The sequence below is a fragment of the Pezoporus occidentalis genome, unplaced genomic scaffold, assembly GCF_034315485.1.
Source record: "Pezoporus occidentalis ecotype Australia unplaced genomic scaffold, CSIRO_AGI_Poc_V1 ctg192, whole genome shotgun sequence".
NCBI classification, from domain to species: Eukaryota; Metazoa; Chordata; class Aves; order Psittaciformes; family Psittacidae; genus Pezoporus; species Pezoporus occidentalis.
In genome coordinates this window covers 1,489,866-1,516,227 of record NW_026913771.1, presented here as the reverse complement: position 1 = coordinate 1,516,227, position 26,362 = coordinate 1,489,866, and the positions used below count along the sequence as shown (strand labels likewise).

Here is a 26,362-nt window from a genome sequence, read left to right as displayed (position 1 = left end):
ACCTCTGATATACTATAGGGAAAAGAAAATATGGCACAGTAAAATGGCCAGAAAAGCATATAATTCATTAATGTCTATAATAATCTCTAATATAAGCTGAGGATGACAGGAAAATGAAGAACCTTTCATACCTTATTTTTAAAGATGGTTCCAAACTTCCACTATTTTGTCAAAGTCAAGGTCCTTAAAGTAGAATTTAAGTCCTGCTTTGCTTTATAGGAACTGGTGAGACACTGTTGTATCTATCTTGAATGATACGGAGTTTGGATTAATAATCCTGATAGTGTGCATTTTTATCAATATTGAAGCGTTCTTAGGGCAAAGTGTAATCATGAAAAATTGAAATTGGAGGATCAGGAACATCTCACTCCTGCAGTCAATCCCACATTTAATTTTTATGGCATATTAGTTCATGATAGTTTACATGCTGAGAGTTTAGCCTGGAGAAAAAGCCTTCTGTATAAACATTCTTTATGAAAAACACACAAGTGCCACAAATGATGTTCAAAGACTCAGCCACAGTACACAGCAAATGTCTTGAAAAATAGCTATTTATTAAATATATCAAATATGAATAATACCTTCCCATATTAATATATTCAGTTCTTACTTTTGTAGCATGCACACACTTCTTACAAGACTGAAAAATAGTTACAGTCCAGTAATTCATATACTTCAGGAAGCTGATGGAAGGCTTTCCAGCACTGGGTTCTTTCAGGAAAGCTCTAGCTCAGGCTATTAAAAAATATAATCAAAGGCTGCTGTAACTGGAGATAACTTGTTCCAGAGCTGTGAAGCTGTCCAGGAAATCTTCCTCTTCAATTCCGAATTTAGTGTACTGGTGAATATAGGCTCTGGGTGTTGAAGTCACAGTAGGAAAACAGGTAAGATGTTAGAAATCAGTGAAGAATCTGACACATGAGATCATTGTACAGTTATTGTAAAAACTTAAAACGAAGACTGGCTTCCACACAATAACTGGTTGGTTTCTGCTGTGCGCTCTTGAACTCATTTTGTAATTCAAACTTACCAGTAAGTTATGACTTGTTTCTCATAGGTTTTATAACTTTATATATTGCTTAAGGAAACAAAATGACAGCTAACAAAATTGGGCTAACTGGGAAATGGAAGGAGAAACGATTATTAAGGGAGAAAAGTAACACACAGATTTGAGATGCAAAGCTTAAACTTGTGTGCGCAGGACAGCTTGCTTCTTATCACTGGTGGTTTTGTAACAGGGTGGAATTGAGAGCACAGCTAGTGGTTTTTAATTGCAGAATTTCTGTGCTATAAACTCACATTTAGCAGGTATCTCCTGTTACGCAGTAATTTGGCTGCATGATGATCAAAGTAAAGAGGCAATTCTTTGCCAGATTTCTTGGTTCTAACGTAAAATCAACCTAATAGTGTGGGAGCCTTAATAAACACAAATCCCATAAGTGCTTCTGAATTGAGCCAAGAACTTTTTCCCCTGGACTGTGCAGCATGTCTGTATGCAATTTAGAAACTATATGATCAGTAAAAGAACTTCTGTGCGTTATATTTAGAATGGTCACATTGGAATGCACTAAATCTGGGAAGTTGTGGTACTGAGGAAATAAATAGTCAAACTGACGGCACTGGAATATGTGGTCTTACTTAGCCACAGAACATAAGCGCTGTTCTGTGTTCCTCGCCCTACCATGTTTCAAGCATAAAGACATTTCTACTGAAGTTTGGGAACAATCTTCATGCTTCTTCACCACTACTTTACTCCACTGAGGGAGCTGTACATAACAATGATTTTGCTATCACTGAAGATATTGGCAGTTGTTAGTGAGTTATCAGCATAATTATTTTCACTTACTTGGAAGCAAACATATTCCAAGCTTTTCCTACAATGTTGTCAAGAGGTTTCAGCAGGAACTGGCTATTGCTGACCAAAGAAGCCGACTTTTCATACTTGTTAAATGCTCTTAGTGTTTTCCATGAATGAAAAGCATCCTCGGGTTTTAGCCATGATGTATATAATGAGGGATCTCGGAAACTTCCTGTACCAGAAATAAGACAGACCTTTTGATAAATGTAAAGCTACAAGCTCTTACATCTTGATCTCTGCAGTCCTGTGTGACCTAACTGTTGCTTGCAAGATCAGTTCAGGCCTTGAAAAAAAATCTGCAGAGTGGTCAGCCTGTAGAGAATGTAACTATCGTATGTCCAGAAGCATAGTCTTGTATTGGAACTTCATCTGCAAGTTATGCTCATAATTCCAAAAGCTGCTAAATATTTCCAGACAATACAGCCAAAAATACTATCATATAATATGGACTTCAGCCTCTTCTTGCTTCCCCAAAGTGCTTCAGGAAACATCCAAGTGAGTTGTAAATACAACAGCCCTTAGCAATTATACAACGTGGCCTTGGACATTAAAATGTTTCTAGAAGGAATATTGACCTTAGGAGTCAAATATGTGGCCTTGGGTTTTGATTTTTTCACTTTCAACAGATATGGTTGCAAAGAAAACAGTGAGATATGAAACAAGAATCACGATGGTGCTGTGTTTTTCCTTCTTACCTAAGTCTACACTGTGCATCTCTTTTCCTCTCAGGATAACCAGGTTGGCAATGGAAGTATTGAAATGCAGAGGCTTTTTTGTGGAATGGCTTGAGGGGACGGAGGAGCCCAGACGTGGAGGTTGTACTTGCCAATCAATACCTATGAGATATAAAAGAAAGGTAATGGTTCATGAAATGTGGATTCAGACTAGCTGAAGAGTCAGATGGTAACTTACACTGTGCCCAAGCTGAAATCATATTAGTTTGTCAGTTAAGCAGCAATTACACAATTCTCAGAGAAAACCAGTGTTAATCCAGCAGTATCTGCCTGGTAGTCACTAGTCTTACCAGAGAAAATGCATACTTGTTTCTATAATTAGCAATCTGCCAGCCCATTCTTTGCATAACTGGAAGCTATCCTGAATTCCCCATGTAAATGATATAGGAGAGCTTAGCGTTATTTTTATTAGTAGGTGTACAAAGAAAAAGCACAGCAGAAATAACTATCCAGGGAATGTTCCAAACGAATCATGGAAATTAAGTGCCCAGCCAAAAACTGTTGGTTTGTTTTGCGTACTTTCAATACTTATAATTAACTGAGATGTCTGGGAGCAAAACCAGGAGCAAGCCAGGAGATGCTGTGGCAGCTGCCTGAATAGTTAATGGAGCAGCTGGCTATGTAGAGGCAAATTCCTGGTGTCTGAGGGCAGCAACTCATTTTTGAAATGACTAAAGTTAATCACAAGTTCCACAAAACAATAAGCTCTGTAAAAACAAATGCTTAAAGAGTGATGGATACTGAAGATGAGTGAATGTCTTTTACCTTCCTCCATTTTAGCATTAGCAATGAGCATCTGCCTTAAATGTTTGATGAGTCCAGGCCAACTGAATGTGCTATAAGCGAGGGAGTTTTCAGGCATCTGAGGTATGTTACGAAGACCCAACATCTTGAATTCAGGATGTGGAACTAACGTCTCCATTAAGTCTCCTGAAGGAAGAAATTAACAGCTGCTCATGTTTGACAAAAATATTGCATAGGCTAAAATAGGAGAGTGGGGAATCTTACAAAGATCTAGCAAGTTAAGGTAAGAAACAAAGTGGGATATATAACATTTTAATTTGACAAATATATGGACAGATATTGGACAAAGTAATGCAAACTTGCTACGTACTACTGAGTTCTATAAAGGTTAGTTGCTCTTATTTTGCAATTTAGACTTGTCTCACTTTGTAGTCGGGCTCAGTCTTGCCACAATGCACTGCTACAGAAAGACAGATCTGACAGTTTAATTTTTAATTTAATGCCCAGGGAAGCTCTGAATGCTCCATCCCTGGCAGTGTTCAAGGCCAGGTTGGACAGAGCCTTGGGTGGCATGGTTTAGTGGGAGCTGTCCCTGCCCACGGCAGGGGGTTGGAACTGGATGATCTTAAGGTCCTTTCCAACCCTAACTGTTCTATGATTCTATGATTTTACAAGCGAAACTCTTGGCAATATGGCTCACTTGTTCTAATCCCTTAAAGATACAAATGTCAGCTTGTTGCTACAAAGTTGTATGCTAGCCTGTCTTCTGCTTGAGCCAAACACAAACCTTTCATTCGGTTTCAGTTTATACAAACTTCTAACCTAATGTGAAACTTAAAACTCAGTCCAAAATTACTGTCCTGTGCAAATTGCCTCTGAAATGTAAAATAGGTACAAGAGTGTCTTGAAAAAGGAGAAACCAGGGTTCTTTTTGTAAAGAATGAAACCAGAAGCTGAGGGATCTATTTTTGACTCTGCTACAAAACTGGGACTGAAGTTCTGATTCAGTCTTTTGCTACACTTTTCCTATCTTAAAACTTGGGATGTATCTGAATACTTGAGTAAGGAGCCTGAAGAACTTAAATTTACAATATGAAATGATTACAGAAAGGTGTGTGAGTTTGCACTAGGCAGCTATATTGTATTTAGATACCTAATGGGTTTCTGCTGTAGTGCAAGCCACCTTCTGCTGTGTAAGTGGGCTGGAAAACACTCCCCAGTTGATGTGCAATGACTTGATTTATATCCCTGAAGGAGATCTGTTTAATGTTCATCAGCTGAGCACAGATCTTGTGGACAACATCATTCTCATGAACAAGAAGAGCATCTGCTGACTTGTACAGATGTGACAGAGTCAAAACAGAGTTGTAGTTTTGAACAATAACCTGGAAACAAACAAACAGAGTTTTTTCACGGAAGGAGAGCAAGACCTGTAAAAATCATGTTATCAACCTCACTTCACACAAACATGCCAATAAAATCTTTCTGGGAACTGATTATAATGCTGAGATACTACCATAACAGCAGATTTCTACTTCTCTCATAGAGCTTCTCATGAAACTGCATCATACTTGAGCACTTCTTGAGAATTTTCTTTTTTGGGGGTGTGAAACAACATGTACCAAATATTAGCAAACAATACATTAGCTGTGTTGCTTTCTGTTATGTTGCATTTTTTAAAAGTAAAATGTACCTCTTTTCTAGTTTCAGTTACAGAAATTGTATGTTTAGAAGTAAACAGTGACTATCAACTTGTAGAGTGTCTCTGGGAAATACGACATTCACCTCACCAGTGCTGTAGGGCCAGATAACATGGTTTAGTAGAAATGAGCTTGGAAAAGCATCTCTTAAACACTGGGTCACAAATGCTCCCAAGCCAGACCCTGTACCACCAGCCATGCTCATGACTGTGAAAAATCCACCGAGTCGATCACATTTCTCTGCTTCTTTTTGCACCAGATCCATTATCACTTCTTTGTGTCTAGGCCCGTGAACAGAATAACTGTTGAATAACAGACAAGACAGCAAGACGTGGCAGTTTATATCAAAATAAAAACAGAAAGGTGAAGCTATTCATAAAGCATACTTTTCTTATTATTATTTATATGACCTCACATTGTCATCCATTCTATCTGCAGTAAACAGTCCTCAAGTGATATTTTTGCAAACAGCAGTTTATAAACTGTCCTGATTGTTTCCTATTCTTAAATCTAATTTGATTTAATCTAAATCGATTCTAAAATGTTACACCAGTTTCATCTTGCAAAAGACAGTTTAGAAATTTCACTGTTCTATATATTGCTGCTTTAACTTAAAAATAAATCAAGTTAATGTTACACACTCTGTACCTCACACAGCTGTAATACTACCACTCCCAGAGGGTCTAGACCCCTCAATAGCCTCTACAGTCCCCAGTGAAGCTAGAAACCATTGTTCATACCCATTTGCCCAGTTGTTCCCAGATCCTTGCTTCTGACAGAAGTGTGATCCATCATCATATTTCCAGCAGCCAGACCTGGCAGCCATTGATACAGTTTGGCTGATTACTTTAGGTTCCATATCAATAAGCACAGCCCGGGCAACAGGTACTGGACAGGAAGAAAAACAGAACTAAGAATAATGTGCCAATATTGGAACATGTTTCCGTAAGATGGATGAACTTGAACCACAGCCCAGATTGTATTCTTTCCACATAAGACAAACTATTAATGGGACAGTAGAGGCAAGTACAGAAAGAAGGACCTGGCAAAGTCTGGTTAACCATCTATTATTCCATAGACAAATCTGAGCTCTAGAGACCATATATCTTTAAGAAAAGAATCCACTTAATGTGTTTGGTAACACCAAATTTAGATATCCTGGGTCCTACTCTGTGGTGCAATCCATCTACAGTGAAAGTGCAGATTTGGAAGGAAAGATTATGTATGCATTTATGCTGCATTACTGCCACAGTTGCTCTGTGGTCTCGGGCATTTACTGCACAAATTGTGCTTCCATGGTTGTTACCAATGTTTTGAAGGCAGAGGGTTGTGACAATTCTTCGAGACTGAAGACGGATAAAACTCATTCTTCAGCTGAAGGTTAAAGACTTCTATTATTTCTGTATTCTTTAGGCTATTAGGCTGGAAAACAGACCCTGTGTGGGAAACAAGCACTTAAATGCTGTACCTTCAGATTGCTCCTCGCAGAAAAAACGTTCTTTGCAAGCATCACAGTAGGATTCGTTCTCCTTCTTGGAACACAACCCATGTGTGTCGCGGACGTCACTACAGATAGTGTTAAACACCTCATGACCAATCTGATTCCCACATTGACCAAGCTGAACTGTGACTATTGACATTCTTGTTCACTTTGCATTTAGGCCTAAAAACGAGAAGTATGACTTCAGTAACAGTGGAGAACACAGGAAGGAAAAAGGTTCTGACAAGATTTCTGATCAGTTCTGCCATTTCATGAGACCCTCCAGCGAGAAGAAGGCTACGCTACAGCCACCCTGTGTGGGGAAAAGCAGCCTGTGAGCACTTTATCCTGGATGTCAGAACTGGATGGCAATCGAGAGGAAATCCATGGGTTTACTGTTGCTCTACACCTGGAGGGAGCCAGTAAAATCTGTATTTCCTTTCTTTCGCGTTGTAAGGCAGGACAGAAACAAATAGCTGTAGCTCAAGCAAAATTATAGGATTAGGTTGTAGCATCATAAGGAAGCACCCCATGCTTTTGGCAACGTGAAGCCTGTTCAAAAGCCTAGCCGACTTCCACTGCTGTCCTGCTATGGGCCTGATGGCAAAGCCTGCTGAGGTGACAAAAGTATTCCTTTTGCTTCCACCAAGGACAGCAAAGTTTTGGATGCAATTTTGGGATGTTTTGACATTTTCCCCCCACTCAGCATCTTGCAGTAGCCGTTTTCTCGCTTTTTGGCTCTCCTTTCACAGAGACAAGGCCATTTTTTTTAATCACTTCATTATCCTGGGGCTGCTACTTTCCTTATCAGATGTGCCATACACATCTGTAACTTTGGGTAACTGCCAGTGCCTGCAGTTCCATCCTGCTGCATTCTGGAGGCATTTTACGTGTTATTTCTTGAATAACGTGCTTGATTTCAGCACTGCTGCCAGTCTGCACCTCCCAGCCTCAAGCCAGCCTGTGGGTTACTGTAAACCGCGTTACACCGCACCAAGAAAGCAAACCAATAAGCAGATATGTACATGATCTTCGGAAAAGGTTCATGTCCAACCCCGGCGCGTACCGACCCTCCCGTGCCCGTTATCGCTGCACTCCGCTCGGAAAAGGCGCCCTCCCCTCAGGAGCTGCAGCCACCCATCTGCGTGGGGAGGACCCACCGCAGGCCGCCTGCCCTCCGGGGCCGCCATGTTCCCGGCGCCTGCCTCCCGTCCCTCGGCCCCTCGGCCCCTCGGCCCCGGCCCCGGCCCCTTCCCCTTCCCGGGGCTCCAGCGCCCGCAGCCGCCCTGGCCCCCGGCCCCTCAGAGTGCCCGCGCTGAGGCGCTCAGGAACCGCGCATGCGCAGCCCGCGAACCCCTTCCCCACCGGTGCGCACCGAGACGCGCCTTCGAAGAGCCCGCTTCGCGCATGCTCAGAACAGGTGGCGGGCAGGCCGGGTGCGAGGGTCGGTCCTCCTGGCTTCACGAAGGGCTGTGCGCATGCTCCTCGCCAGGGACTTCGCTGTTCCCTCTGCGCATGCTCTATGCCAGGAGCAGGGCGGGCGGGCGCGCACCGCGCATGCTCAGCGTCGGCCCCGTTCGCGTCCACCTCGCCGCGTTCCCTTCACGCACGCTCAGTGCGGCCCCAGCCGCTGCCGGAAGGAGTTGTGCGCATGCGTGGAGCCCGGAATCGGGGCGGGGGCGCAGGCGCGCTGAGTGCGGGCAGCCGATGATGGCGTCCGCGGTGGCGTTGGGGGGTGCGGGCCCATGAGGCGGTCCAGGCCCCGTGCACCCAGCGCAGCCAGGAAGGGGCGGCGGTGCCGCGGCTCCCACCCGCGCCATGGCGGGCGTGTTCGACATCGACCTGGACCAGCCTGAGGACGCGGGTTCGGACGAGGAGCTGGAGGAGGGGGTGAGAAGGGGCAGCCCGAGCCGGCGCGGCGCGGGGAGGGAGCGGCGCTGCGGGTCAGGCTTGAGGGGCAAGGAGCGGGCGGCAGCCCTCGGGCCCGGGCCGGGGGACGTCCTGCGATGCGGCCTGGCGGGGACCCCGCGGAGGCGGGCGGGGGCCTCGCGGCGGGGCGGGAGCCGGGTGAGGCGGCGCGAGGCGGCGACCGCCGCCCTGGCCCGAACAGGTGAGGCGGCGACCGCGCCCGGCCTGGCGAGAGGCGCCCGCGCTGCAGCACAGCACAGCACAGCACAGCACAGCTGCGGCGGCCCCACGGCCGGCAGCGGCCGGAGCCTGACGGTTGCTCTAGGGGAGCGGCGTCGTGCCCTGCACCGGGCGCTGGTGTCGCGCCGGTGGCGGCTGCCGCGGGCTTGCAGCAGCTTTTCCCTTAGAAGTTTTGCGTTGCGTTTCCTCGCAAGAGCGCGCTGCGTTTGTTGTTTTTTTTTTCTGTTTGGTTGGGGTTTTTGGTGGTTTGCTTTATTTATTTTTTTATTGCCGCATGTCCTAACGCCAGTGCAGAAACGCAAACCTTTCTGGAACTGTGCAAAGCGGTTGCTCTAGCGCCAAAATTAAACGCAGAGCTTTAAAGCGCTGTTAGATGTCTCTGTGGATCAACGTGCATCTCCATCCCACGCTTCCCTGAACGGTTCACCTTGTAATCTGCAGTTTGTCGTTTTGTAACCATAGAACGGAAATGTTCCTACAGATCCTGCTGAGGCTTTGGGGAAATTTTATTACAGGGTCTCTGTATATATTTTTCTAGGGTTGCTGTTGCTTTTTTATATTGTTGTGTATATTAAACATTTGCTGTTGCTTAAACTGCTACTGCAATTATTTTTTGCTATTTAAATCCTAATGACATCCCTGGTGTCTTTGAGATAACCGGATACTCTTATCACAGTTGGAATACCCACACTGCATATGAACTGTAGGGACATTGTTTGACAGCCGGCAGCTCAAAAGCTTCTCAGCCTACAGGGAAAAGCACTGTCTGTCACCTCAGTGATCAATAAAGTCCTTGGCTTAAAACAATGTCTCTTGCATCACGCCATTAATGCTGCCAAGAACAGGTTCTGAGGGGGGTGGCAAGAAAGTTGAATTTGTTCTATCTCATGTTCCCAAATACATCTTGGGGACCAAGTAAAAAATTAATTTGTTATTTAATTTAAAACTATTGCTGTGACTGAATTTTTTATGGCATGTGGACATGAATGTGCATTGGCAACCTGATGTGGTTTTGAGGTGCCTTTTGGCAAACACAGAAAGGAGAGTAAGAGTGGTCTTGAAATTAGAACTGAAAAGCAGAGGAATATAAGAGCAGCAAAGAAGGGGAAGTGTCAGGAACATATAAGGAGGAAACTGGAGGTTATCTCTGTAGGTGTGTGTCAGACATTGAAGGCAGAGTAGTTGAGATGAAACTGGAAGTGAGCAAGGTGTAAAGTCTCGACTAGCTTGTCAGATCTCTGTGGTGCTGGTCCCTGGTACCTCTTGAAAGCTCTGAGCCTAGGAGTAGCAAGAAGAGGTCAGATGTAGTTTTGAGTAGGCATGGGCTTTGTAGCAAAAATGCAGAATCGTTTAAATGGGCACTTTATTCCTAAGGTGCATGGTTGGTTGTGCTAATTATTGTGGTGGAAAAAAAAGCAGCGTTAATTTTTGTGTTTGTAAGAAATGGAGCCATGTGTAGCCACAGACTAAAGATCTGCTACTCTCCCAGCCAGACCACCACTGTATTTCTTGGGCTTGAGAAACAAGAAGAAATCCTGAAAGTAGTGGAATGGTGTCTAAAGTGAATTTTGTTCAAAGTAATACTGAGAATGAAAATCATAGTTCACAGGAGCGAGAAATCATGTGTAAACTGTCCCAGAACCTTTGGGTTACTTGAGAAGCTGTTGTAGGGATGGAATGGGTGTTTATTCTCTGTTGATTTGTAATTGGTTTCTTGGCATCTAAACAGATGTCAATAATCTGGATTTCCCTAGTAAATATTATCCAGACTATACAAGCCAGCAACTCTCTGGCCTGGAAGCAGACTTGACCTTTTGGATGCCATAATTGCTTGTGGTGCTAATAGGTGAAACCAGGAGTTAAAATCTCCCTCTAGATTGCCCACCAAAGTAAACCAGCCTGTGTAGACTTTAATGTTCAAATAGTTTGGAAGCTGTTGAAAGTTTCTGATTTTCTTGGGTCAGTGTTTTCACCTCCGTAGCAGTTGAAAATGCAAAAAGCAGATCTCCATGTTTGCTTTTTTTCCCCTTCTGGTTCTCTAAATTTCCCACCTCACTCAATATACGGGTATCCAGCCTGTAGATTTCAGGCTGTTCCTCGCTCACTTGCAGTTGTTATTTTTTTGCACCTATTTTTAAAAATAAAAACGTTAATGTATAGTCTAAAGCTTATTAGCAGCTTGTCCATTAAGTTCTATTTGTGTTCATTCCAGCTGTCTGCTTGGTTTGCACTTCTTAGAGCCACAGTTACAGGGAAGCATTATCTTGCATAAGGGATCATGTTTAAAATTCTTTGAAGAAAATCTTTCTTCAGAATCGAAGTAAATTCTTTTGAACTGACTAGTTCTGATTTTGAAGTGCTTGAACCTTCGTTAGTAACATTTGCATACATTAATCTATCTGGATGATTATTGGTCAGAAAGGGTATTTAACATTAGAGTAAAGCTTAGTCTTTCATTAGTATTGGGATTTGCCAATACAGGATAAAATACAGGAGAAAACGTTCTCACTACATTATTTGTTCTAGTGTGTAGGAACCCTGGTTACTTTATTCACACCACCTTTACTGTAATAGGTTTTTAAAATCTGTCTATAAGAACAACTGTTAAAACAAATGCAGTGCATCAGTGTTTTTCAAATTCACCCCGGGGGTGCAAAGTTCTTACCTCTAGTATTTCAGCGGTTGAGTCTCAATGCGGTCAGGTAAAACAGTGGTTTCCTGTGTCACTGTGGAAGTATTGCAAATCTGGCACAGACCTTTGTAGATCTCTTATCTTCTGCTGCTAAGTTCTTATTCCTGGCCTTTTGGCTTGTTTGATTATATCATATAAATCATAATTATAGATTGACCTATGTTATAATTTAAGAAGTCGTAAAACACATTTTTAACTCTGCTTTTTTTTCTTCTGTTATAATTAATCTTCCTTCTACCCCTCCCATCCCCAGGGTCAATTAAGTGAGAGCATGGACCATGGAGGAGTTGGCCAATATGACCTGTAAGTTGTTGCTAGAAAATGTTCGTACCATTTATGCCAACTATATATAACTTCTAATTTTGTTACATTGTTAAGTTAAATAGAAAAAAATTGTTACCCTTGTTCAATTTTGAGTTGTTTCTAGTCCTTCCAGTATTTCTTCAGATAAAAATTTGTGAACTGTATCTTGAAATAATAATAAAAACAAATTCTGTCCAAACTTGCTGTTTGTCTTTTAATCCTTGTTTCTCCCAATGTATCTCTTGTGCTTGGACGATATTTGTAATCTGAAGATAATGTACTGTCTGCAGAACATGTATGTTCTGTTCATGCTCTAAAGGCTCCAGTGGCAGATGTGTGTAGCAGTCTGAAGCAAATGAGACTTCAGAAGCTCTGATTTGAAGTTCAGGAGAGAGCTACCTTTAGCATTACTTGATTTATAGATTTCCAGATAGTTTCAGTTTACTATGTTGTGAGAAGAAAGCAGTGATATTTACTTTAGCAGGCTCAATCTGTTAACGTCTTTTGCAGAACTGTAGCATAATCTAGAAGCATCATTAAATTATGGATCAGTCTTTTTGGCATATTCAGAGTTGTGAGACTTTTTTTTGTATTGCAGCTTTTTCTGCAAAATATTTGTGTTATAGGAGTGTTACCATGACTTTTGGGGTTGCTGAATATGATCTGAAACTTAAACACAACTTGCCTTGTCTTTACTTGAGGTCTTACACAAATATCCAAGTCAGTTTGAGGCTTTGGGCTTTTAAACTGAATTCTGGTGTAATGCAGAGATTATGCATGAAAACGAAGGGATTTGAAGGAAATCTTGATACTGTAAATCCCCCAAATTTGCAGGTAGTCTTTCCTGTGCAAGTTGCAACTTACTGCTTTGCACGCCCCAAAATAAAACATCTGATAGCGATATCAGATACACTGTATGCTTTTCAGAAAGTAATTTGCTTGCTTAGTATCAGTTGATTGATTTTTTGAGTATTAGGTAGTCTTATATTGTTGTTTCGGTTTTATCCAGTGGCATGGAACATTGTGAAAAATTTGAGATTTCAGAGACTAGTGTAAACAGAGGTCCAGAAAAGATCCGCCCAGAGTGCTTTGAGTTACTGCGCGTACTTGGCAAAGGTGGCTATGGAAAGGTAAGGAACTCTTTTCTCCAGAAGTAAACCCTATTACACTGAAGGCGGTTAAAGGGTTGGTGCTGTGGGACTGAAGTCCTTTGGCAGAACCTCGCCAGCTGGTGGCAGTAGAGAATGTCCCAGCCTGGTCCTGGTTCAGACCACTAACTCTTCAGGTAGTGGTGCAGTTTGTGGGTCATCTCGTCTCTCTTTTGCAGAGCTTGGATTTTTAACTTCTGATGGCAAATGTGGTCATAACGTGTTTGCATTTGTATTGTGTTGTGTAGGTATTTCAAGTACGAAAAGTAACTGGAGCAAACACTGGGAAAATATTTGCCATGAAAGTTCTTAAAAAGGTAACGAATGTTCACAGTTCACTACAGCTTAAATGTAAAAAAAAATAATGTGCCCCTCCATTAAGCTTTTACAATTATCTAATTATTTCATTTACCAAAAATAAACTTTATCCTCTATTCAGGGGTGCAGTTGGAATTAGAATTAAACTTGAAATTGTTCTGACCGTGTAGTTGTTAGCAGCTAGTTTAAATAGGCCAGGAGGTCCCTTCCAACCTACATTATCTTATAATTCTATGAAATAAATAACTTCAACTTCCACACGGAACCTTTCACGTTATGTATATATTGTGGTGGCCTTGTTTAGCATGTTCTTGTGCTGACATATCTCTGCTTTTTGTAGGCAATGATTGTAAGGAACGCAAAAGATACAGCTCATACAAAAGCAGAGCGGAATATACTGGAGGAAGTAAAACATCCCTTCATTGTAGACTTAATTTATGCCTTTCAGACTGGTGGAAAACTCTACCTCATCCTTGAGTATCTCAGTGGTCAGTATACAAAATTCTGTTACCTGCTTATAGGTGTCTTACGTAATCAAGAATATGGATTTCTTAGTCTACCTGTAGAAGGCCAGCTAACTATTGGCACGGTGTCTTACGATGTAAAATTGGTTAATTGGTTAGTAGTGAAATACACAGAATCACATTAATAAACCTTCTAATTCAGTGTGTTAAAAATGAATGAAATGTAAATAGTTATTTCTCATAACACTACATGAGAGGAGGGTTTTCTGTACCTTTTCTTCCATCAGGCTTGTAATTCCTCTATGTCACACTTAGATTCTGTACAGTCATACAGAGTACCTGAGATTTTAGTCCTTGCGGATTCTTTGCGAAACAAGAAAGTTTTATCTTTATTTCATGGGTAGGAAAACAGGACGCAGATTAGAAGAAATTTGCCTAAGCTGTAACAGCAGAATAAGGAGGGACAGAAATGCTGTTGGCTTTTTCAACATGCTCTGATTTCTTCTGGAATTTCTTTTGGAATTTCTTTAGTTTGCTGGAATTCTGAGAATTAACAGGATAGCAAGTTCTCAGTTGTTTTTGTGGAACAGCTTTTTGTAGAGCAGGACAGAATACCTGTTGATTATAGTTCTTCTAGAAAGTAAGACTTGACTGACTAAAAAAGAATACCTTAACTAGAGTATAATCTCATGATTTTACTCATGACAGGAGGAGAACTATTTATGCAGTTAGAGAGAGAAGGGATATTTATGGAAGACACAGCCTGGTAAGTGAAACAATTCTGGTAAATTAATAGTTTTGGGTATTTTTCAAGTGTTTAAACTGTATGTTCTAACTTGAAAAACTACTTATTCATTTAATAGTCTAGTGAAAAGAGCAGTTAACTGGGTTTGGGAATATACGTGTGTTCTGTACTTACCAGTTTGTGCTGGTGTAACTCCAGTCTTCCTACAGAAGAGGGTCCATTGCTGGTTGCTGGCTGTATTCCGTATGGTTGTGGTAAAGGAAGTGGTTTGGGTGATGAAGAAAAGATTGTGAAAGACTTGCTATAAATTTCTTTTCCTTCTCTATTCACACACCATTCTACCAGCCAGTTACAGAATTTCCAAGTCATAGAATCAGAATAGCTAGAGTTGGAAAGGACCTTAAGATCATCTAGTTCCAACCCTCCTGCTATGGGCAGGGGACACCTCACACTAAACGGTGTCACCCAAGGCTCTGTCCACCCTGGCTTTGAACACCAGGGATGGAGCATTCCCAACTTCCTTGGGCAGCCCATTCACTGCAATGGCTGTATTTGTGTGTGAAGTGATAAAGGTAATTATGGTAATGAAGGAGAAAAAGCCTTTTGAGTAGTGGTATTTTACATATAAACAAGTTGAAATTGTCCCTTATTGATTAGGCTTCACAGAACTGACTAGTTATGTCTGTGCAGGGCAGTAATGCCTTAGAAAAGCCTTGATGTACTCTGCCTGCTGCCCATTACATTCCTAGCCTCATTTACTTTTTCTTCCACTTAGCCATCTAGATGTGGCAATACAGATTGAAGCATTTCAAACACTAGTAAATTCAGATTCCTCCAAATATATGCATGATAAGATAGCTACTGAACAGGTAAGTCTAATGCTAATGGTGTCATTTTGTAGTTTATCTTGGAGTGTGTATGCCTTTTAGCAAAACAGCCTCAAAGGCATCATTGTTTCTCTCATTTATTCTGTCAGACACTTCTAAAGATGCTTTCAAGGGACTGTTGCTATGTACGTAATAGCCTTGCTGCTTAAGATGCTTTGCATGATTGAATACGTCTGATTTTGTGGTGTATGTTTCCTTACAGCTTTTACTTGGCAGAAATCTCAATGGCACTGGGGCACTTGCATCAAAAAGGAATCATCTACCGTGATCTGAAGCCAGAAAATATCATGCTTAATCACCAAGGTAGAAATACAGCAACAGTTACGTTACCAGTCATTAGGAAACAGTTCTTCAAAGGTCAAAACTTGTCACTGTTACGTGATTTTCCTTTAGAACATGGGCATGTTCCTTATTCTTCTCAGTATAACTGAAGAATTGCCAAAGCTAATTGCTTGTTTAAAACACAGCTTCTTTGGCTTTAACAGGTCGCAGCTAGCTGCAAGTTGTATGTGTAGAGACACAGGCATTTTTTTTAACGGCTGACTTGCTACAAAGACAACTTTATTCTGAATTACTGAGGACACTTTACAATTTGTTGAAGGTTCTCTGAACCTTGAAGAAAGCAGTAACACTTGATATCCTATTTTGTTACCTGAATGATGCTATACAATCTTTAAATACATTATACGTGAATAACGTTTGGTAGTTTGTCTTGTTTCTCTTCAAGTGGCAATGGCTTCTTATGCAGGTGTAATGCAGAGGTTTTATCTGCAAGTGTGATTGCCTCATTCTGTTTTACAGCTGTATCACTTTGTCAGACTATTGAAGATATCTGGAAGTAGTTCACAGTTACTACGTATCCATGTTAAAAATTCCTGTTTTTTAATGTTACACAAATCTCAGAATTCTGGCAAGTCTTAAATTTTATATATTTAATTTCAGGTCATGTAAAATTGACTGACTTCGGATTATGTAAAGAATCCATTCATGATGGAACAGTCACACACACGTTCTGTGGAACAATTGAATACATGTGAGCTGCATGATGAAATAGAAAAGTATTACTCTGGTTGGGGGGTAAAGACTAAATTCTGCCTTTTTTAACTGATGGTTCCTATGCTCAGTCACTAAGGGAAATTTTACTTGATAAGTGTGGTTTTGTTTGAAAACTTGTAGTCAAAATTAGAATTAAGCTTGTTAAAATACTTCCATATTTTCATTTTTTCTGATTATAGGGCCCCTGAAATCTTGATGAGGAGTGGGCATAATCGTGCTGTGGACTGGTGGAGTTTGGGGGCACTAATGTATGACATGCTGACTGGAGCAGTAGGTGCACAGTTATAATTGCATGTATTTCTCTTTGTAGCTTTTGTAGTTACCTGTATTCTAATTCTGATGCATGTGTAAATACATATACATTTGTATATATACAGACTGCAAGTAAGAAGTAACTAAAACACAGCTACACTGATGCTGACTACTGTCATTAGCTGCTCTCATCCCGTTATTAGGAAGTCCCATTTGCAGTAGTTTTATCTGCTTTCTAAATTACTGAAGTGAGTTCTGTATACACAAATAAGAGATCTGAACAAGTTGTATTTTTCCTCCCATATCAATGGTGCTTTCCAGCCTCCTTTCACTGGGGAGAATAGAAAGAAGACAATTGACAAGATCCTCAAGTGTAAACTCAACTTGCCTCCCTACCTCACACAAGAAGCCAGAGATCTGCTTAAAAAGGTAGGATTTTAGTGAATGTCAGTACTACATGTATATGTAGAAAATAGAAATGTAATGGTACCACTATGGCTATTCAGTCCAAGCTTATTTTATTCCAAGTAAGTCAGTTTTGTTTTGCATGGTACAAAAAGTGATTTTCCTTGAAAATACAACTGGTTTCTAATGCATGCAGATCGTTTTGCATTCATTCTGCACGGTATTCATTCAGATGATGATTCATGTCAAAACTAGTCTCGTCATAACGGTATAACTAATTTTGCTTTTTTGGACATTTCTCATGAAGCTGCTAAAAAGAAATGCTGCTTCACGTCTAGGAGCTGGTCCTGGAGATGCTGGAGAAGTTCAGGTAACTTTGGCTTAACTTGAGAATTCTTAAATTACCTTATTGAAAATAAAACAACTTTGAGGGTACACTGGGGACAGAGAGTGTAACGAGCAAAGAGGCAACCCCATGTCACAGCTGATCAAAATATGGATGCTTTAAAGCTTAACAGAAGCAGCTGTCTACCTATTTGATAATTACAAGATTTGGAAAGTAACTTTTATCCTTTAGATCTCTCTCTTCCAGTAAATCTTTTCTGTTAGTTGCACAATGCTAATTGTATAGTCAACAATATAAGAGCAACGATACTCTGGCAGTCTGACAAAAAACCTGCCAGCCCTTGCATCTAGTGTAGCTTTTCCAAGGGAAAAGTGGCATTAGTTTGCATTCAGCGTTGCATGGTTGGAAGTTAAGGCAGAGGCCTGATTCTTGTTGCTTCCAGCTTGACCTTTTTTTGTGGTGTGATTAACAATGTATTAGAGTCCTCCTTATTTCAGTTTTGATAATTCGTCATTAATGCAGTATCATCATTTTTAGATATCTAACTTTTAAATTTAAAAAATATTTTGCATGTAAATTGGCTTTTTCTAATACTTTAAAGGAAAACATGAAAGGGACATATGCTGTTCGACCTGGAGGCATGCTATGAATTTTCAGCTCTTCCAGCTATTCTGATGTAGAATATATTACAGTAGACCCGTATGTGATTTTGGAAAGAAAGACACCACAGAGAAGGTCTGAAAAAACATGCTGCTTGATTCTTGATTTATACCCAGAAGGCGGGTTATGACTGTGCTATTCCTCACCCTTATAGGCTCACCCATTCTTCCGACACATTAACTGGGATGAGCTATTGGCACGAAAGGTGGAACCTCCTTTTAAACCCTTATTGGTATGTACTCAGAACACTGCGAGATATTCCATGTATCTTTAAGAAAAGGCTTTTAGTGAAGGTCTTAAATAATGTGGAATCTAAAACTTACAAACGTTAATTCTTGCAAACTGAAGTGCTACTGGTTTCTGGTACTTTAAATAGTTAAATGCATCACCTTCAGGTACTGGTTCTCAGATTCACTCTTGTCAAATAAAGATAGCAGATCTACCACCTGATCTATACTACCTCATGGTTTTTTTTTTCTCCTGAGAACTGATGCTGTATCAGCATTAAAAAACTTTTTAAGTCTCCAAAGAGGATGAAATACTGGCTGTCATGAGCACGCTGTTCTGTCTTACTACTCTGTGGTCACAGTACTCACTGGAGTAGTGAGTCACTGGTCACTGGAATAGGATCTTGTTTCTTTTATGTGAGAAGGAGGAAAAAAATCAGCTAAGGGCTAATTTATTCTTCTGAGTCTCCTGGAGGAAGAAGGTTCTGCTTCAGTTTTAATTCCTCCTGCTTCTAAACTATAGGGTAAACAGACTTGTGAGTGCAGTTACCTCTGAATTTCTGCTTCTAAACATTATACAGGAAGTCAGTAAACATTATAAATGTTATAAATTCTAAACATTAAACTAAGTCAGCACTTAGTTGAAACTAAGATGATAAATGGTTGCTAAGCAAAACTAAATGAAATCCCCTAATGAAGCATATTGTGTGTTTGCTTATTAATGTTTACAATGCATCTTTTGTGTGTTATAGGCAGTAATTAAAGTTTCACTCAAACCAGTGATGTGATGAATAAGCCTCTATTATCTTATCTAGTATTTTCATAGTGTGAGGTGTCTTTTTTTTCCCCTCTGGGTACAGTTAGCTAGAGCAGCAATGGGTATTGCTACCGTGATAGTTCCAGACTGCTCAAAAGATCTCACCTTAAACTGATATAGGCATCACTGATGTTGAGCATACTGCAGCATGGGGACTCCAGACCTTTTATACCTGCCATCTTGAATGAAATTCAGAATGACCCAAGACTGGTATTTCCAAGTGTATTATCTGAACATAGTTTGGGGTTTACCTGTTATTAGCAAATTTTATGAAAATTACTTGCACAAACCAGATGATTTTTGAAAATGCGATTTCATGGTAGGGTGGAGGCCTGCATAAATGAATACATGTTGCCTTTCCAGTTACACTTAGGAAGGATCATGGAATTACATCTTGTTATTCTTTAAATTAAACCATATTCTTCATAGTCACTTATTCCAGAGTTCTCATCTGTCCCTCACGGTATAAACACCTCTGTATCTGCAAAAGTGGGATGAAATTATCTGGAGAGGCATCCAAAAACTACTAGTTGCAACTGTTCTATACTAGAGTTGTGACAAGGGCTGAACTTGCAAGAAACTGACATTACATTTCTAAAAGTTTTTGTCTGTAATTTGAGATTTTTTTTAAAAAAAGGCATCTTTTTAATTTGTGTTCCTTTTTGATCCATAATTTTTTGCCCCTCCCCCTTGCCTTTATTTCTCAGTGTCAGTGCCCATAGTGACCTCCCAATGGCAGCGACAGGATTCCGACACCTCTCCAGGGTTTTACTACAGCAGAGCTCTGCCAAAAACCTATGGAATGAACTCCATCCAGAGGCTACACTGATCACCGCTAAGCCATTTGGTTGATATCTGTAATATAAACCCTTAATCATTTTGTTTTTGCAAAGCAATCTGAAGAGGATGTGAGCCAGTTTGATTCAAAGTTTACACGACAGACACCAGTTGATAGCCCAGATGACTCTACTCTCAGTGAAAGTGCCAACCAGGTCTTTCTGGTAAGTGAGCCAAGGCCAAGTGCGTAAGGACTGTGGAGAGGTATGTAGTGTTATTTGGGAACAGTAGGGCATATCAGCTAAACTAGTTCTAGTGAATCTTAACACCTGATACTTGAAGCAAACTGTCATAATTTTAAACACCCATTCTGCAACAGGTTTGAAATATTCTAAGGACTTTGAAGATACTTCGGTTATTGCTGACACTTTCTTTATACAGATAAAACAGCCAACAGATGTTGCTTACGTTCTGAAACGTCAGCATTCTAATTCATAGTTGTGTTATGAACCCAGGACACGTCATTGCTTTCATAGTCTCGCAGCAAGAACAGTGTCCGTTCTGTAGAGCAAAATTAATTGAATTGAGTATGCCTCTGGGAATCTGTGATCTGAGTAGAAATAGCTGGGGTGTGCAGGCACCCAGATGAGGAACTTCCTAAAGTCCTGTTGTTTGCTTCAGGAAGTGAGTAGAAATTCTTATGTCTCCATTTACTCTTGCTTTTATAATTTTCATTCACTATTTCAGGCCAGTCAAAACTGCAGAAGTTGAACCTTGCCTGGAAGTGACAGTGCCTTCGTTCCTGTTTTGCAGGGTTTTACATACGTGGCTCCATCTGTACTTGAAAGCGTGAAAGAGAAATTTTCCTTTGAACCAAAAATCCGATCACCTCGCAGATTCATAGGTAGCCCCAGGACACCAGTCAGGTATCTCTGTGCTTTGTCTTTTTACCCTCTCTTTTTTGTAATATGCTTTTCAGCAAGTACCTGAAATAGATCTGCACTAGATTTTAGTTCTCAGTAAGCACATCACTTCCATCAGAAGTGCAGTATTGATGCTATTCTACAAACAACATTATTAGAGGCAAATCCATGGTGTTTGGCACACAGATACTAATGTGCTTGCTGTTCAGCACTGAGGGAACCTCACAGTCTGGTGACTTTGGTACACCGCCTTCTAGAATTGTTTCACAGCATCTTAAAGATGTCACTAAAGAATCACTTTAGTACAAAAAAATCCCTTCTGCAGTCATCTAGAAATATATCCTCACTACTCCAGTGAGAGAGTTTTACTTCACCCCAGAGATTGTGGTAGAAATGAGACATGGAAACTTTCTTAAACTTTTGGGACTGGAAGGAAGAATTAGAAATGCTTCTCAATAGGCATTTGAGTTCAGCTTCCTGCAGTGTAAAGGACGTACCTTGGTGCTGTGCCTGTCTTCATCTCTGATTTTTATATTTCCTGTTTTAAAGCCCTGTAAAGTTTTCCCCTGGGGAATTCTGGGGAAGAGGTGCTTCTGCCGGCGCATCAAATACTCAGACACCTGTGGAATATCCAATGGAGACAAGCGGAATAGAACAAATGGATGTGACAGTCTGTGGAGAGGCCTCGGCACCGCTTCCAATCCGGCAACCAAACTCTGGGCCATACAAAAAACAAGCTTTTCCCATGATTTCCAAACGACCAGAGCACTTGCGCATGAATCTATGACAACACCATTTTTTTAAGCCTTTGAAGGTGGAAACCAAGGAACGGACATAAGCCCCCTTGATGTTGAAAGACGAGGGCTGGTATGGTTTACTTTTAAAAAGTGACAGTATCAAAGAGTCAGTCATTGCACAGAGCGACTTGGAAAGCAAAGCAAAACGGATTTTTTTTTCTGTCAATCAATGGTGCATAAAAAAACTCTAGAAAATGGTATTGCAGAACTCTAGGCACATCATCTAACTGATTCGCAGTGACATCTTCTCACCTTATCAAGGATTTTTCAGCTTGATAGCTTGAAACTGACAGTATGAAGGGTCAGGATGTTGCTTCAGAATCACTGGTCTAGTCATGAGTGTGTCAAGGAGGGTTAGCCCTTTCACTAGGCAAAATACGAAATGCCTACATGCTTGCATCTGAGGAGTAATTAGCATGCAAGCTTGGTTAAGCTGTTTCCTGCAATGGGGTGGAATCAAAGATGAAAGATGAAACTAATTGGTAGTTCACAGTCAAAACATAATGAGGGTTTTTTATATATAAAAATATATATATTTTTCAAATAGATTTTTTGAATCAGCTCATTATGGAAAGTATCCCAAAATTAAAATACAAAATAATTGGTTGCTGTGAAAAAAGCTCTAGTTCTGATTCTTCTCCTTATGAAACAGCAAATCAGTAAGCGGATCACTAGATGACCAACTTTGCAATGTGGGGTGGGAGAGAACTGTTTCACTTGCTTACCCAGCTGAAATACCTGTTCCTGCAAAAAGAAACGGATCTAATCAAACGGCAGTGCTGCTATGTTCTAGGCTTAACTGGAAGCCATGGGCTCACACACGTGTCCTGCTTATTTCATCCTTGTCCTCAGCAGACATTTCACTGGGAAACATCACTTTTGTATACGCTAATCCTTAGATGGAGACAGCTGAGTATGTTCAGATTCTTACCCATATAAAAGATCAGGAAAAAGTGCATTGGAATACAAGGTCAGTAGAAATGCACAGGAAGCACCACAGGAAAGACAGATTCTACACGCTGTAAGAAAATAAACCTTTTTCTAACCAATGGGTAAGAATTTGAGGATTTCTTTTTTTTTTCTTTTTAATCAGATTTTGCTGATGGGAGTTCCCTGCCATGATACATTTCTAAATTTATCAACAGTTTTTTTTCTATGCTGGGGCAATAAATTTGCTGATTGTATGAGAAAAGTGTTAAATGGCCTTTCAGTGAATGTCTTCCACAGTGGGTCAGAACTTTAGCAACTTAATTTAGGAAACATGTTCTAAGGACACTATTTATGTTTTCGAAATTGTCACAATCTGTACAAATGACTTACAGGTACAAAGAATAAAATAAAGGTAACTTTATCTTACTTAAATACTTCCTGCCTTAAAGAAAGCATTTCCATGAACATAGCTGGTGAAAGGGTTAATATCTGCAGAGCTTTACACTAGTTAGCGTGTGTATGGTGTGTGCGTGTGTGTGTATATGATCATGCAACTGCATACAAGTCCTGTCACTTTTTGCCTGCCACACGTTGCATTATCTTTAGTCAAACTGTGCAAATTCTAGTGTTTCACAACAGTAGGGATTTTTTAATAGATTCTGCTTACTCTGTGTATACTGAATCTTTTTGAGCCATAGGATCCAAGCCATAAAACTCTCTACCATGTTGAATCCAATCAGAGTGCTGTTTTCTCAAATGTGCAAGTCAGAGGGATTGATCGATATTTTGTCGATACCAACAAAGAACCAACAAAAGATGGTTATGAGTGAGCAAAAAGAAGTACTTTTTTTTTTTCTTCTTCACGACAAGGCTTTTGTTGGAGAATTTATTTTTTGAGTTTTACAAGGAAAATCAAGTTACCTTATAGTGACATAAACTGTCCTGGCAAGTTACCACTTTTCATCTGGTAATAGGGCCACTGGTGACATGTTGTGAAACTGAAATCAAAGTGCTGATACGTGTTTGTATAATGCATATCTGCAAATATGCAACACTTGAAGCTGTGCCTCTCTGTGCCAGTTACTGACATCAGCTTCCCAACATGTTTACTGAGGATAAAGGAACTTTAGAAACAATATGTTTTTTGATGCAGATCTCTCTTGGTCCTAGCTACAGCTAACAGTTGCTTTTTGGTTGGCTGGATGTTAATTGTCCAGTAGAATTGGTTTAATATGGCTGGCAAGAATGGCAAGAGTTGTTTGTCTGAGTTCACTGATTAATTACAACTACAGTTCATCAGTTTTACAAGTAAATTTCATGTATTGACAAGGTTTCATCCCATAGATGGTAAGTTTAATTCCCTACCATAACTGTGAAACTTTTGGAGTGTGACTCAGACAGCAAGCACACACTATGCAATATGGTTTATCCTGTATTTATTTGTAAAAATATCAGACATAGATCCTCTATATATATATAATAGTGTCAAAATTACTAGTCGTGAACTAAGGGGAGTGGAGTTCTAGCTCCCGTCTGGCTATTTCAGATAAGTGCAGAATGCATTGAATATTGGAGAGCTTAACAAGTGCTTTCTTTTGTTCATTTAAAAATGTCTTAAATTTTTCATTAGAGTATAGAATCTTATTTTTTTTATTTTGTACAAGCTGCGCTTTTTTAATTATAATCACTGAAAAATTCACTATAATTTGATTTTATAGGATTTTTGTAGCATTACAAAAATATAGTAAAACTGAGGTTAATACCTGTTGTGGCTAACCATATAAAAGTATTAAACTTGAACAAAAGTCATATTTTTTTTTACTAGATGTTAAGTAGGGGACTGTTCTGTTCTGCAGGTCATTATCACAAAAGGTTCATAGGTCAGCTGTGTTACCAGCAGTTTTTATTTCCCATTTGATGCAGAACCTATTCTGGTATAAGATACTCAGAATTTCATAATTCGCTGTGGGAGTGATGCATACAATTTGATGCCATTCGTGTACTAAATTGTAATTTTGGGAATGCTGGAATAATTCCTACCAAGACTGTCTTAATTGTGCCATCTGACATTTGAATGTCATCCTGGTATTAGCTCATAATAAAAGATGAAAATAAATGAGTCAATTGTTCTTTTGAATATCCCTTTTTGGGGGGGTCTTGCTATCTAAAAGCTGAACTGCTGGAGAGCATTTAATTTTTAAGTCCACTCTACCTACATGGTCGATGTTTACCCTGGGTCTAGTCTCCTTTTAATACAAACTTCCATTCTCTTACTGTTAATCAGGAAGTGCATCAAACACTGACGGACTGCTGTTGTTTTTAAGGATATCTACTGGGGTTTCGGGGTCCTGGTTGGCTCTTTAAAATCCTGTCTCTATAGCAGGACAGTCACTGTTTCAGCTTCCCAGTTTAAAGGGAAATCCTTTATCCTAAGAGGTAAGGGAGGAGAAGTGGTTAAGAAAAAGGCAAATTACTTATATAGTCTTCCTGCAGATCCTTGATGATATAATGTACACAGTTCCTATATATGAAATATATGAACTTCCACAGATTGTTTTCTTCTAGATTAACTTGGCTTTGTAGCTGTCTTCAAGAAACACACTTGAGCTGCCTTAGTGGAAATAAAGGTAATCCCTACTCTGTTTTTTATCTTTCACAGTTTACGGGAACTAAATATACTCAACTGCTGAGTAAGGTGGATGTGAATAGCAACTAAATGCAAATTTAAACATATGCTAATCCAAGTGACCTTTTTTATTTTATTTTATTTTTTTTTAGGAATTAGATAGGTCTTAACTGTGGATCTAAATCATTGTCTTTCATGACAGCTTTGAAGGGAAAGGGAGGAAAGAGGAATTCCACTGAGAACTTAAAGGACCTGACAGATGCTAGTTCTGATCCGTTGTACCAAGGGCTGGCACCTTCACCAAGGTTCTTAGGCTCTTAAAAGAGTGCCTGTGGATTGCCACTTGTCATTCCCTTTCCTGTTGTGTCTCCTGCAGTCAGATGTGTGCTGGGTGTCTGTGTGTGTGGAAAGCAGGGCAGCTACCCTGGCCTGAGCGGGCTTAATAAGGAAGAGTTGAATCTTGATAGCATGATGCTGACAAGTGGATCAGAGAGGATGTCATTCATGGGTGTAAGTTGGTTTTTTTCCTCTCTGTAACTAAAATGAGAATGACTTGTTTCGTTTATGAAGTGTAAATCCTAACTGGTTGATCAAAATCTCTTTTTAGTTCTTTGATTTTTAATAAAATGTGTTTGATAATATTACTGGGTTTGGATAATTTTCACTCTCTCCTGAAGGACAAAAAAACTCATCAAAAGAGAGAATAAAAGACAAATTGTTCCGTACTCCTATCTCTGCCCAATATCCACCCTGACTTAGTAAGGTGTTGTTACTACTCTCTGATAGACAAAGACCAAAGGATCAGCAACAACCCAGGGCTGACTTAAAGCACTGATGCCATGTTTTGTTGTTCTCCATTAAATAGTCTTTGGTGACATTGACAAGTTCTTGGGTTGAAGGGTTTTTTTTCCTTAATTGTAAGTGTAGTACTTCTAAATTAGTTTCATATTTTTTAGTAATAATGCTGGTCTTACTCGAGGTCTTAATTCCTCAGCGTAGAGTATCTGGTTTAGATACTGAACTACCTATTGAGGTAAGTAGCTGATACATAGTTCCATTCTATAGGAAAAGAAAATTTAGTTCAGGTTAATTTCTGTCAAATTTCCCTGTATGAAGCATCTGCACCTTCCCAGTTAAGATTTCAGGAATGCACACGGTGATTTAGACCTGTTGTTCTAAAAAGCTGTTTAAAAAGCTGTCACAGACTACTGCAATTCCGATGAATGGCTGCCCATTCCAGGTAGGTGGTTAATTTAATCAAGAATCTAATCAATAATCAATAAACTTCCTAGCATCAGGAAGTGCATTTCCTTGTTCTAACATCG

General features: G+C 40.1%; 2 protein-coding genes across 5 annotated transcripts; one reads left to right on the top strand and one right to left on the bottom strand.

Annotated features, from left to right (window-relative positions):
• Positions 1–533: 533 nt before the first annotated feature.
• TUBD1 (tubulin delta 1) lies at positions 534–6,728 on the bottom strand. Its single transcript, XM_062617140.1, has 8 exons — positions 6,505–6,728; positions 5,777–5,924; positions 5,122–5,338; positions 4,490–4,721; positions 3,358–3,522; positions 2,554–2,694; positions 1,847–2,030; positions 534–854 (listed from the first exon to the last, which is right to left on the bottom strand). Exons 1-8 carry the CDS (start codon positions 6,674–6,676, stop codon positions 752–754), a joined length of 1,362 nt encoding a protein of 453 aa, XP_062473124.1. The 5' UTR covers positions 6,677–6,728; the 3' UTR covers positions 534–751.
• Positions 6,729–8,175: 1,447 nt separating this feature from the next.
• RPS6KB1 (ribosomal protein S6 kinase B1) lies at positions 8,176–24,530 on the top strand. 4 transcript variants are annotated; one of them, XM_062617137.1, is made up of 15 exons: positions 8,189–8,406; positions 11,610–11,659; positions 12,669–12,789; positions 13,056–13,124; positions 13,466–13,613; positions 14,298–14,355; positions 15,424–15,524; positions 16,164–16,254; positions 16,457–16,547; positions 16,851–16,958; positions 17,242–17,304; positions 18,095–18,172; positions 19,878–19,985; positions 20,575–20,687; positions 21,234–24,530. In XM_062617137.1, exons 1-15 carry the CDS (start codon positions 8,335–8,337, stop codon positions 21,469–21,471), a joined length of 1,509 nt encoding a protein of 502 aa, XP_062473121.1. In that variant the 5' UTR covers positions 8,189–8,334; the 3' UTR covers positions 21,472–24,530. The 4 variants fall into 4 exon arrangements, 3 of the variants coding, with proteins under 3 accessions (XP_062473123.1, XP_062473122.1, XP_062473121.1); XM_062617138.1 differs by lacking the exons at positions 19,878–19,985; positions 20,575–20,687; positions 21,234–24,530 and adding an exon at positions 19,692–19,871 and having other exon boundaries at positions 8,187–8,406; XR_009964465.1 differs by lacking the exons at positions 18,095–18,172; positions 19,878–19,985; positions 20,575–20,687; positions 21,234–24,530 and having other exon boundaries at positions 8,186–8,406; positions 16,457–16,551.
• The last annotated feature ends 1,832 nt before the right edge of the window (positions 24,531–26,362 follow it).